The sequence below is a fragment of the Homarus americanus genome, unplaced genomic scaffold, assembly GCF_018991925.1.
Source record: "Homarus americanus isolate GMGI-L3 unplaced genomic scaffold, GMGI_Hamer_2.0 scaffold52512, whole genome shotgun sequence".
Taxonomy (NCBI): Eukaryota; Metazoa; Arthropoda; class Malacostraca; order Decapoda; family Nephropidae; genus Homarus; species Homarus americanus.
The window spans coordinates 14306860-14319214 of NW_024735442.1; the positions used below are offsets into that span (position 1 = coordinate 14306860).

The 12355-nt window shown below is 39.2% G+C and overlaps 2 protein-coding genes across 3 annotated transcripts; one reads left to right on the plus strand and one right to left on the minus strand.

Moving 5' to 3' along the window:
• The first annotated feature begins 850 nt into the window (after window positions 1–850).
• On the plus strand, window positions 851–8897 carry LOC121871045 (protein-S-isoprenylcysteine O-methyltransferase-like). Of its 2 annotated transcripts, none has more exons than XM_042373129.1 (2): window positions 851–1183; window positions 5096–8897. In XM_042373129.1, the coding sequence occupies exons 1-2, from the start codon at window positions 971–973 to the stop codon at window positions 5777–5779; spliced, it is 897 nt and encodes a 298-aa protein (XP_042229063.1). In that variant the 5' UTR covers window positions 851–970; the 3' UTR covers window positions 5780–8897. The 2 variants fall into 2 exon arrangements, with proteins under 2 accessions (XP_042229063.1, XP_042229064.1); XM_042373130.1 differs by lacking the exon at window positions 851–1183 and adding an exon at window positions 2366–2434.
• Window positions 8898–9252: 355 nt separating this feature from the next.
• LOC121870932 (translation initiation factor IF-2-like) lies at window positions 9253–10041 on the minus strand. The gene is made up of 2 exons (XM_042372905.1): window positions 9814–10041; window positions 9253–9681 (listed from the first exon to the last, which is right to left on the minus strand). Exons 1-2 carry the CDS (start codon window positions 10039–10041, stop codon window positions 9253–9255), a joined length of 657 nt encoding a protein of 218 aa, XP_042228839.1.
• Window positions 10042–12355: the final 2314 nt, after the last annotated feature.

Below are 12355 nucleotides of genomic sequence, written 5' to 3' on the forward strand. Positions count from 1 at the left end.
TGCCGTGAGGGAAGCACAACATTCATCGCCTCCACACACCCTTTTTCTCCCTCTCTACTCCCACAGATATTGTGTATCTAGACAGTTGTCTCCAGCGACCAGCTCATCCACGCCATCGCAGTTGTCTCTCATGAGGCACGCACCGCCCGTTCTGCCTCACATGTGCTATGCAACCCTGCAGACAACAAGTCTCCTACACTGCCTGGAGGGAAGGGGGAGTATTGTAGTGGATTTCTCCCCTACAAACGCTGTTTGTTGCCGAGTAGCCGACCCCACCAATTCCCCAGTGTATGCCTCGTGGTCTAGGTCAACCAGCGCCGCCATACATCACAGAGCGGGGGTCAACTACTAAGCCACGCCTACCCCCCGCTATTTAAGACCTGACCTCGTGGTGACCTGTCTCTTTCTACCTACACCAACCAGCCAGCAACACCTCCTCCGCCTGCCTGGCGGCCCTCGCTCCCGCCGGCGAGCATGGCGACCCACAAGCTGGTCCTCCTCTGAGCACCCTCACCAACCAGCTCTCTCTACGTCACGCTTGTAACCATGCTGCCTTCCCAGTACCAAGCTGCATTGTAAATCCAATACAACATGTATATAGAGAGCACATTGTGAGTTTCCTTTCTCCATCCCATCCTGAGTGTGAACCAAACATCCTGAACCCCACAATGCAACATCCAAATTATTGGGAATTGAAAATTTATTAACGTAGTAGTTTATCCTTATTTATGTCCCAGGAATTCACTCTGGTATGACCACTTCTGGTTTGAATTAAGGTAGGAAATAGGGAAATATAAATAGAATAAAGTTGAACTAATGAATTCATAAGCTAATAAGGAAGGAATTCACTCCGGATTTACTGAAGGAACACAGCCGAGCCCATGTAAACACGCGATAAATATTATATTGCCCATAGAACCCGAATGACGTTATAATTCCTCTACATCTTTGATTTAATTAAAGGATCTTGATGAGTTTTATGATGATCCGCCAAGGCCACATAAGTATCCAGAGCTTCCTGCTTGGTCTGGGCATCCTGAGTTACTTCATCCTGGCCTGTGGGAGCTGGTGGCAGAGTCCTGGTGTGGAGTGGCTCAGTCAGCGGCCATGGGCGTATTGTGGAGGGTTCTATTTAGTAATCAATGTCATCTTGATTATTGCCTTCCGTGGCTCTGATTGGCAGGTAATGTGGTAAATGATGTTATTGTTTGTTAAAGTTGGACCAGATAGCTAACATCAGAGAGAAGCTTAATTTAGTTAATTATTTTCCACATATTTGTATGATAGTAATAAAAAGGATGCAACAATATACAGAACTTACTATAATCTGACCTAAGCAAAAAAACATACTTAGCCTTGCCTAAATAGACCCTCTCGTCCCTGTACAGTATTATTATCATTTCGGTCATGCAGCGAATTTTAGGATTTTAAGTTTAGTTTAGGTTAGGTTAAAATTATGTTTGGTGTTACTACAGTTTTAGCCACAACTTGGTTGGAGCAATTTTGTGTTTATCATTAGTTATATCTTGTCAATAGGAACAACTTTTTCTAATACCATTTCTGTCGCAAATGGATATTAACCGAGAAAGTAAATTCATGCAAGAAATTAACGTAAATCTGCAGTCACCGCATGATGCTTCAATAAAATTTCTTTTATTGGTACCAGATATCAAAATAAGTACAGTACTTTCTGTTTAATATAGTGGGGACAGCTAGGAAGTTAGGTAAGGTTAGGTAGGTTTCCTTGGTTGGTTAAGTCAGGCTGTATAGTGGTGTGATAAATCCAAAACGACTCATTTCCGATGGAAAAGAAAGTCAAAGTTGAATGAATGACACCAAATACCATGGGAAAAAAAATAAAATTGTGGTTGAACAGTAGTTGTGACTAAAACTGTAAATTTTCCTTAAGAATTTCTAATGGTTTTGTTGTGTTTTGAACTACTTTGAAATAGATACATGACTGAAGCAATAAACCCCACCACACATATTTAGCAGAACAAACTGTAAAATTATCGTTTCGGTCATCCAGCGAGTGTTAGGATTTTAAGTTTTGGGATCTGTAGTTTAAACAATTCTAAGACACTTTTCTTCTATAGCGTTTCCGTCGGAAATTTAAATTTTTTAGTATTTTTATCGATAAAATTACCAACATGACTTGTTTAAAGTTGGCAGGGCTTTGAAGTAGAGGAAAATGTGGGGTAAAATACTAAAAACACCAAACAAACTTTTGAAAACCTTGACCTAACGTTTCCTAACCTTTAAAAATCCTAAAACTATAAAAAGTTTACCTTATTCATGTTTTCAGTGTTTAATAAGCGATGGTGTTGTTTTCGGTTTTGGTTAATATATAGGACTAACCCGCCAGGGCTGCATAGTGCCGATGCGGCCGCATCATCTCACGTCCAGAAAATGCCTCAAATTTCACCATATCATAGTAAGTTCTTTCTGTTTAATATACCGACAAGTTAGGTAAGGTTAGGTAGGTTTGTTTGGTTTGGTTTGTTCTTCATACCCACAAATGTTAAGTAGCGTTTATTTTAAATATATAAATTTTTTAACATATTTCCACAAACTACAACAGTCTCCACTATAATATAACAATGAAAATTCGGCGTTTTTATAATTGATTTCAATCAATTTTGCTCGTGGGTTGGTCCTATATAATTACCTCGGTTTTTAGTATGTGTTGATGTTTTCAGTGCTCAGATGACGAGGGATTTATAAACTCGAAAGTTATTCTTAACATTTTTACAAGTTAGGTAATGTTAGGTAAGGTTTTGAAAGGTTTGTTTGTTGTTATTTTCAGTATTTTATCCCACATTTTCCTTCTTCAAAACCCTGCCCACTTTGAATAAATCATTTTGATGGGAATTTTATTGGTTAAAACGCTGGAAAATACAAATTTCCAACTGAAACGCTATAGAAGAAAAGTATCTTAGAATTGTCTGAACTACTGATTCCAAAGCTTAAAATTTTAAAGTTCGATCTGATTCATACGAATTTGACATTCATTTACGTTGCAAATTAGTGGTTACCGAGTTATTACCCCCAAATTGCTTTACTGAGTTGAGGTTGAAACTGCAATAATACCCTTACTTTGATATTTGGTACCAATGAAAGCAAATTTCTTGAAGCGGCATGGTGTAATTTTGTTCTTTTGTGGATGTAAGAGTAGATCAGTTACTAAAACAAACTAAGAGTGGATTCAGACATGTGCCGATGGGGTCTGCCCATATAGTCACCAACCCGCTTCGTCCTCTATTTTTAACCCGTTTCGTAACCTCTGCTTTACCCCTTTCGTCACCCTGTTAATTCCCATCATTATATACACAATGAAAATAAAAAATAAAAACATTGTTAATATACCGGCAATCATCTCACTGCTCGGTAGTTTATGTGCTGGTGCCAAATCATCTTCGTTTGTTCTGTATTTTGTTTATTTACCAATGTTTTAATCATTTTCTTTATTAAATAATTAATATTCATGTATAATAATAAATAACACAATACTTCTCGAGTCGTCTGTATACATGTGTAATTTCCTATTCGTGTGAAATAATAACTTACAATTTGTCACAAATACCAGCCACTGTTAGTGATGACGAAACGGTTTTGATATTGGTGACGAATTGGGGTTTTGGTGACGAAATGGGTCGGTGACGATGAGAATTGGTTACAAAATGGGGTGTATCCGTGGCGACACCAGATTTTTCGGCGGAATATTCTGGTAAATTAAATTCTTCACGTACAAAGCATCCTTCTTGCCCTGCCTACTACAGGTGATTTATGATCGTAGATGGAGGAAAATCATAATTAAGATAAAAAAATTCTTGTATTGTTTATATTTCTTTTATCACCAAAGAACATTTGTGGGAAAAATGAACAAAATCGAACAACTCCTCCTCGTGTTAGCCGTTTGCTCCACTTATAGGAGTTTTCATGGTGAAGGTGGAACAAATGGTTAGCACCAAAAATTCTGGAGATTTATATTATTTGCATGCTACAGAACATGAAAATGAAAATGAGAATACACAGAACTTAACAGAATCTGACCTAACCAACCTAACAAAAGAAACCTACTATAACGTTAACTAACTTCCTAGCAGGCCCTCAGATCCCTCGGGCATATTAAGCAGAAAGAACTTACTGTACTTTGACATCTGGTTCTAATGAAAGCAAATTTCTTGAAATGGCATGGAGTAATTTTAAGTGTTTTGTGAATGCCTGAGTACAGGTACGATCCATTATTGCAAAAAAAAACAATTTCTTTTTCACATCGGTTCTCTGCTGCATTCTGAACACTTGCATTTCCTGCTAACTTGTTGATGTTGACAGGTGAACTCTTGGAGATGGTCTGCACACTCCACAAGGAGAAATAACTTGTGATATGAAATTGAACACGACACAATAAGGATGACATTGAAAAACAATATGAACCCCGAAAACACCTGACCTAACACCTTGCATTTCAGCAGATGAGGTCACGACATAGTTTTTGTTAAAATTTCATACAAAGGTACTCTTTTACATGCTGATGAAGGATCTGAGTTCATAATTGAAAATATTGATTAATTAGTGTTAAATAATGATCCTTGCAATAAAAAGAATTGAAAATACAGGTACAGTATATGATCTTCATCATTTATAACTGTAATACAGTAGGTTTAAGAAATTATTGTGCAGGTCATAGACTCACGACTCTGGATAATGAAGCCTAAAAAATAAAATACAATCAAGCCAATATTTAAGGTAATAAAACCCGCAAATGAGGTTCCGTCATGTTTTGAAAAGTTAAGCAAGACCATAATCAGAATTTATTTGTTTACGAGTAGAGGACAACACTGGGCGGCAGGGCATAAATTTTGGTGAAATATTTATGGTAAATACAGTACAGTATTTAATTTCTTCGTGTAGAAAGTATGTAGAGAGACTATTTTAGTGTCATATGATCAGATTTTTGCTGTGATTTTACTCCAAAATTTCCCTCATCCTTCATGCCCTGCCAACTACAGGGTCCGGACTATCTGAAATCCAGACTTACGGGGTCTGGACTATCGAGGGTTTACTGTAATAAGTGTATAATTATGTCTTTCAGGTGGCTGTACGAGGATGTTTCCTGGGATCAGCTTGTAGTGTTGGGATTATCATCAGCACCCTCTGTGAAGCTTCATACCATGTATTTGGATGGTATATTGTGGTTTTGACACTTTTCCACTACTCTGAGTATATAACAACTGCCATTGGTAATCCTAGCACCCTCGCCCTGGACTCATACCTTCTGAACCATAGTTGGGCTTATGGTATTGCAGCAATAGCCAGTTGGGTAGAATATTTTATAGAAAGATGGCTGCTTCCTGACATGAAAAAACTTTGGTATGTCAGTATTATTGGAATCATTGTTTGCCTCTGGGGTGAAATTGTCAGGAAATCAGCAATGCTCACTGCCAAAACTAACTTTAATCATATTGTTCAAACAAAGAGACAAGATGATCATGAACTTGTTACATGGGGTGCCTACAAATTTTTTAGGCATCCAAGTTATGTTGGATGGTTTTGGTGGAGTGTTGGTACTCAACTCATTCTGGTTAACCCATTTTGTGTTATAATATATACTTTGGCTTCTTGGAGTTTTTTCAATGAAAGAATTCATTTTGAGGAAATGACACTTCTAAGTTTCTTTGGTGAAAAGTACCTTGATTATCAGAAGAGAGTAGGGACAGGTCTACCATTTATCAAGGGTTATCAGTATATTCACTGTCCTCCCACTGGTGAAAACTGAAACTTCAGGCTAATTTGCATGCACAATTATAAAATATTAAATACAGTACTGTACTTACTGGAAATTAATGTTGTTATGATGGTTTATATGTGTAATTGTAATGTATTCTCCAAGAACAGATACAGTAATTAATTGTTGTATATAATGTATAATATTATATACAGTAGTATGTAGTAACTGATATTTCTTTTCAAGAGTTTGTAAGACTGTTGGAATTGTACTTCGAATGGTGGAAAGTATAGAGATTACTGTAGTTGGATGCTGTTGAATTGATATAAGTGCAGTGTACATGGTTATGAAATATGATTCATTCATTGTTAAGCATTTTTATAGCACTGTTTGTGTGATGAGTGTATTTTTTGATTTTACAGTAATTCCTATGTATTTATTAAACTGAAACATTATTGAATACATATAGCATATACAGGAAGTAATAAATAGTTTGTCCTCTTAAAGCAAATAATTCTATATAATTACAAGGGAGAGTTGTTCTCCCCTAGAGGTGTCTGCGCTAAAACCCCATTCACTTATAGTCCACTTGATTATCTACCATGCATTCTCAGATGAACTCCATCTTTCAGCTATTGCTCTTTTTTGTTTAAACATTTTCCTGCTTCCACATTCTCTTTATATTTTTTTAGATTTTTGGGATGTACATTATTCTTTCTGCCAGTATTGGACTCGGCTGCCCAGTCTTCATTTCGTAGATTCATATTACTAATACCATCCTGTTGAATGAGGTTTATTCGTGTGATCACAAAACCAATACAAAGAAGTACTGTGCATATGTTTTAGGTTTTGTTTTAGGTGTTCAAAAAAAGAATGCATGGAGATAATCACTGGTTGAAATACCGTATCTGAGTGAGTTGAATTTTCATCGCTTGCTGTGAGAATGAGAAAGAATATAATAACTATAAGATGAATTATAGGATTTTGTAATTTCATCTGATAAGGGAATCTTGATTATATGTACAATATAGATTTATATATGTGGTCTCCTCCTTCCCCTCCATAGCTCTCAGTGCACATCAGGTTTATGGAATACAATACTGTACAGTAAATGTCAAGTTACCATCCAATTTTAAAAGAAGAATTCAGCTCATATGTCTGTCTGGTGAGTTTTCTGTGTAGATCATCAGATAAGTATTTCTTACGGAATAAACCGTGTAACGAAATTTCCTCTGCTTGAAATAGCTTCAGATTTAAATAGTACAGTAATAATTCCATACACCAAAAGATACAAAATGGAAAATATAATGACGACTTGCTGACTATTGCTCAGTACTTTGAAATTGTCTTAAGCATTAGCTTTGTTGCATTTAGTACACAGATTAATTTGTTCCATATTGGAATTTCATCAGTATTGTGTGTGGTATCAAAGTTACAAATGAACCATCGTTGTATATAATGAGAGTAGCATTGAAGTGTGAATTTACTGAAGACGCTTTCTTTGACATGGCTTAAGGTGGAGACTAAAGGAATCCACTGTAGTCAAGCTTTACTGTATTTAGAATTCTGTATGCATCTAGACACCTGTCAGTTTGTTGCAGACTAAATATGATAAATATTAATTTCCCATATGATTGCTGTTCAAACTTCTTCATGTATATGAATTTAGACTAGCCTGTGAATTATTAGGAACTTTTGTCAATATATTTCATGTACATGTACAATTTACTTTACTAATTTGAACTTTATACAGATGAATAAAATCAGCCAATAATTCAAAAGGAAATCGACGGATTTACACTTTACTACCAGCGTATTCACATAAAAACAATGTTACTAACACTGTTTAGACATGGTTGGCAAAGCTGGATGATTAGCAGTGAGGATTGGTGAGGGGCAGAGCTGTAAATTGGGGGATGTGAGCAGGACAGTAAGTTGGCGAGGGGTGGTGGGCCGGTAAAGGTAATACCATGCTTTAAGGGATTGTGGATAGGTTTTGGCAAGACGAGGGGTGGTGGGCAGGTTTGCACAAGAGAAAGGGTGGTGGGCAAGACAAGGCTTTAAGAGGTGATCAGGGTTCATATGGTGAATAGTGCTGGTAACTGGAAATGTAAAAATATTGCTATCTGTTTGACTAGCTAAATCACCAAAAATACTGTAATATCAAAAAAATTACCTTCCATACTGCCATCCACAACTCAGACTAATGTTACCATTCACACACTGCCCCATCTGACACTATTGCACTTGACACACTATTACACCTGACATAGTGCCCCACTTGACACACCATTACACCTGACAGTGCTCCACTTGATACACATTTACATCCAACACAGTGCCCCACTTGACACCATTGCACCTGACACGCTGCCCCATCTGACACGCCATTGCACCCGACACTGTCCCATGTGACACACCACTGCACCCGACACACTGCCCCATCTGACACCATTGCATCCAATATGCTGCCCCTTCTGACACACCATTGCACCTGACGCATTCTAGCACCACTGCTGTATGGGAGGATGTACTGGAACTACATGTTCATGACCCAGGGTAATGTGTGGGATTAGTGGTGTGTAGATACAGTACTGCACAGTAAACAGATTGAGATAGGATAGAAACATTTGTCCCATTTTATATAGGTATTTGTGAACTACTGGTAGTTAGGATAGGTTATGCTTTCCATTAACGTAGGAACAAAACAAGATAGGCTCAAGAGTTGACATATTCTAAAGTGGAATAGGCAAAAAAGTCTCTTTCAGATGATAACGACTATTCCACAAAACATTTTAACAATCAACAATTGAATTGTAATGCACATGTTTAGATATATTAGTCTTCTAGTCATATGAAATCTTAAGCCATTTTTACTTATTGGAGATTTCCTTTTTAGGAGGGGATAGTCCATAGTCATTTGTTATTACTATCATATATTTATTTATTATTATTATTATTATTTTTTTGGGTGGGAGGGGGAGGTCTTCTATTGTCACCATTCATGTCACAACCTCCACTGTTGATCTGAACCCAGAACCCTTTAATTACCTGCTCAGTAAGGTAAGCTTTCCATTGTTGGATCATCAGAGGAATGTGAAAATCCCTCAATAATTTTAATAAAACTATTCATAGCTACCTGAATGATAAGAATAAAATTTAAAGATTATATAAATTTGCATTTGTCCTGTAGATAAAACACTGTATTATTGTGAATTATAGAAAACAAGAATTTAAGATATTATTAAAGGTGGTGTAGGAGGGGTGTGTGGAGTGTTAGAGGGGTGTTTGGAGTCTAAAGCTGGTGTAGGAGGGTCCCTGGGGGTGCCACCGCCCCTGGGGTCGCCGTCTCCCCTGGCAGGGCCCTTGGGGGGGCACCGCTGTCCCTGGAGGTGCCACAGCCCATAAGAGGGCCCCTTGGGGAGTCACCGCCCCTAAAAGGGTCCTTAGGGGCTCTAACGTCCCTGAGAGGGCCCCTGGGGGCGCCACCTCCCCTGGGAGGGTGCCTAGAGGCGCTTCTGTCCCTAAGGAAAGCCCCTAGGTGCACCGCTGTTGGCAACAGCACTCCTGGAAGGGCCCCTGTGGGCACCACCGCCCCTGGGGGCGCCACTGGCCGTAAGAGGGCCCCTTGGGGAGCCATTGTCCCTGAAAGGGCCCCTGGAGGTGCCACTGCCCCTAAAAAAGCCCTTGGGGGTGCCACCACCCACTGAGAGGACCCCTAAAAGGGCCCTCAGGGGCTCTAACATCCCTGAGAGGGCCCCTGGGGGCGCCACTGCCCCTGGCAGGGATTCCTTGGGTGCCATCGCTCCTGGCAGGGCCCCTGGGGGTGCCACCTCCTCTGGGAGGGTGCCTAGAGGTGCTTCTGTCCCTAAGGAGAGCCCCTGAGTGGACCGCAGTTGGCACCAGCACTCCTGGAAGGGTCCCTGTGGGCACCACTGCCCCTGGAAAGGCCCCTGGGGGTGCCACTGGCCATAAGAGGGCCCCTTGGGGAGCCACTGCCCCTAAAAAAAGCCCTTGGGGGTGCCACCTCCCCTGAGAAGACCCCTAAAAGGGCCCCCAGGGGCTCTTAACATCCCTGGTAGGGCCTCTTCGGTGCCACCGCCCCTGGCAGGGGCCCTGGGGGCTTCACCTCCTTTGGGAGGGTGCCTGGAGGTGCTTCTGCCCTTAAGGAGAGCCCCTAGGTGGGCCGCTGTTGGCGCCAGCACCCCTGGGGGTGCTACCACCTCTGTCAGGGTCCCTGGAGGTGCCACCTCCTTTTGCAGGGCCCCTAGGGGCACCACCACCTGTACAAGGGCCCCTTGGGGAGCCACCATCTCTGAAAGGGGCCCTGGGGGAGCCACCAACCCTGAAAGGGCCCTTGGGGATGCCACTGCCCCTGGAAGCTCCACTGTGGACACCACGGACCCTGAAAGGGCCCCTGGGGGCGCCACCGCCCTGGACAGGGCCTCTGGGTTCGTCGCTGCCCAATGGAAAAAAAATGTGACAAAAAGTTAACATATAATTTTTAATTTCTGTATAATACTTTACAATCTTAACAATGGCTCTCTCATCACCAGACAACAAGCTAGTGATTCATAGAACAATTAATGCAAAGCCATATTATGATCCATATGTGATGTAAGAACCGACACTTTTTATAACCAAAATATATCAAGTACAGGTAGTTCTGCTATAACGCGATAGTAGTGTTCTTGTAAAACATCGTGTTATAGAAATTCGTGTAATAGAAATAACAGGGCTTATGGAGAAAATAGGGTTAGGTGCAGATTACTCCAAATTGAAAAAAAATTTCGTAGTTAGCCTAACACAAAGGATAGCACAGTCTAAATAAATGTTACATTCATATCTAATAATGAAATCATACAGTAAATGTTACACTTTACCTTGAAAAAATATGAGTATAACTTGATGGGGGAGAAGGGTGATGTTGAGGCTGAGGAGTCATGAAACATCAAGCTTTTCTTCAAGTGTTATAGCCTTTCTTTTACGATCACCACCGGAAATGCGATCACCAGAGTGCTTCCCAGAGATATTCTTCCTTTCCATAGTCACAAAATTGGAGAAACAGTAATCAGAATTCACTGAGGACACTTAAAAACTTCACGTGTTTCAAACAAAGTGTGGAGTAAACAGAGCGCGCGGGTCTAAAACGCTATGTATTTTGTTTTTCTCTTATTTAAAAGTTTACATTTTACATATACTGTACAGGTATACTGTATACATAAATATTACATAAATTATTTCTGCAATTCTTCACAAACAAAACACATAAATCAATTGAACAAGTGATGTTGAACGTGAACTGTAAACACTGCATAACCCCGCGCCAAGCCACAGCACTGTACTGTACTGTACAGTACAATTTAAGCGCTACGTATTTAGTTGTTCTTTTATTTAAATTTTTACAATTTACATATATATACCTGTATAAGTAAATTGTAATTTACATATTATTCATATTATGCTAGAGCGCCCACAAAACATGAGAAACGTTTGAGTCCCCCAGTAGAGATGTCCGTTCTCTATCCACTCCAGGATGTCCTAGTCCTCCGTTTTCTTTTTGTGTACTCGCTCAGGGACTCAAGTATTTCTGTATATGACACAGGATGATAAGGGAATTTGAATTTATTTGTTTATTTATTTATATATAATATACTGTAATATATTAAATATAATGCAAGTATTTTCTTTAATTTATATACGTGTTTCGCGAAAAAGGGAGGCTACATTTATGGTGATCGTTAAGGACCAAACTCCGAATCCATGACGCGACTTCTGTTCATTATTTATATCCTAAATTTACCACTGTAGGTAGTTTCAAGAATTAATGCAGTCATTTACTGAATATTCTTTGCAAAAAAATAAATTTTAAATGAATTATTTATAAGAGATAAGTATTATGATCAGTAAATATACAGATATGCATTACTGACTGCCTCCGAACACAAGGACGGCTAAAAATAGCCACAGGCGGTCACAGTCAAGGTCACTTTCCCTTTCTTGTCACTGGCAAATGGGGGTGGGGGGGATGATAATAGCAGCTGTTTTTATTACGGTATGTTAGACTGGTTTATAATACATTTTTATTATTTTAATATACCGGTAATCTTCATTTTAATCCAGCTTACCAAACGTAAGTTTCAGTATAAAATAATTAGTGGTACTGTAGGACCTTGTGAGTGGTTTACTGTATACATGAATATTACATAAATTATTTCTGCAATTCTTCACAAACAAAACACATAAATCAATTGAATATGTGATGTCGAACGTGAACTGTAAACACTGTGTGTGATGTAGAGAGCGCGCGGGTGTAAAACGCTATGTAATTTGATTTTCTCTTTTATGTAAAATTTTACAATTTACTTATAATATATAGGTATACTGTATACACAAATATTACATACATTATTTCTGCAATTGTTCACAAACAAAACACATAACTCAATTGAACATGTGATGTCGAACGCGAACTGAAGCCACAACAACCGTTCGAGTGGAATCGCGTTAGAGCAAACGAGTTCGCGTTTTACAAATATCGTTCCTCAATTCATAAATCGCGTTCGAGCAAATTCGCGTTGTCAAAACACGCGTTATAGCAGAACTCACTGTACTGTATATCATATT

What these genes read in the sequence shown, in the direction of transcription:
- LOC121871045 (XM_042373129.1), top strand. Translation starts at nt 971, where the DNA reads ATGAGTTTTATGATGATCCGCCAAGGCCACATAAGTATCCAGAGCTTC. An exon ending in TCCGTGGCTCTGATTGGCAG is followed by an intron (nt 1,184 to 5,095) that starts GTAATGTGGTAA and finishes TATGTCTTTCAG; the next exon opens with GTGGCTGTACGAGGATGTTT.
- LOC121870932 (XM_042372905.1), bottom strand. Translation starts at nt 10,041, where the DNA reads ATGGTGGCTCCCCAAGGGGCCCTTGTACAGGTGGTGGTGCCCCTAGGG. An exon ending in GGGGCGGTGGCACCGAAGAG is followed by an intron (nt 9,682 to 9,813) that starts GCCCTACCAGGG and finishes TGGCACCCCCAG; the next exon opens with GGGCCTTTCCAGGGGCAGTG.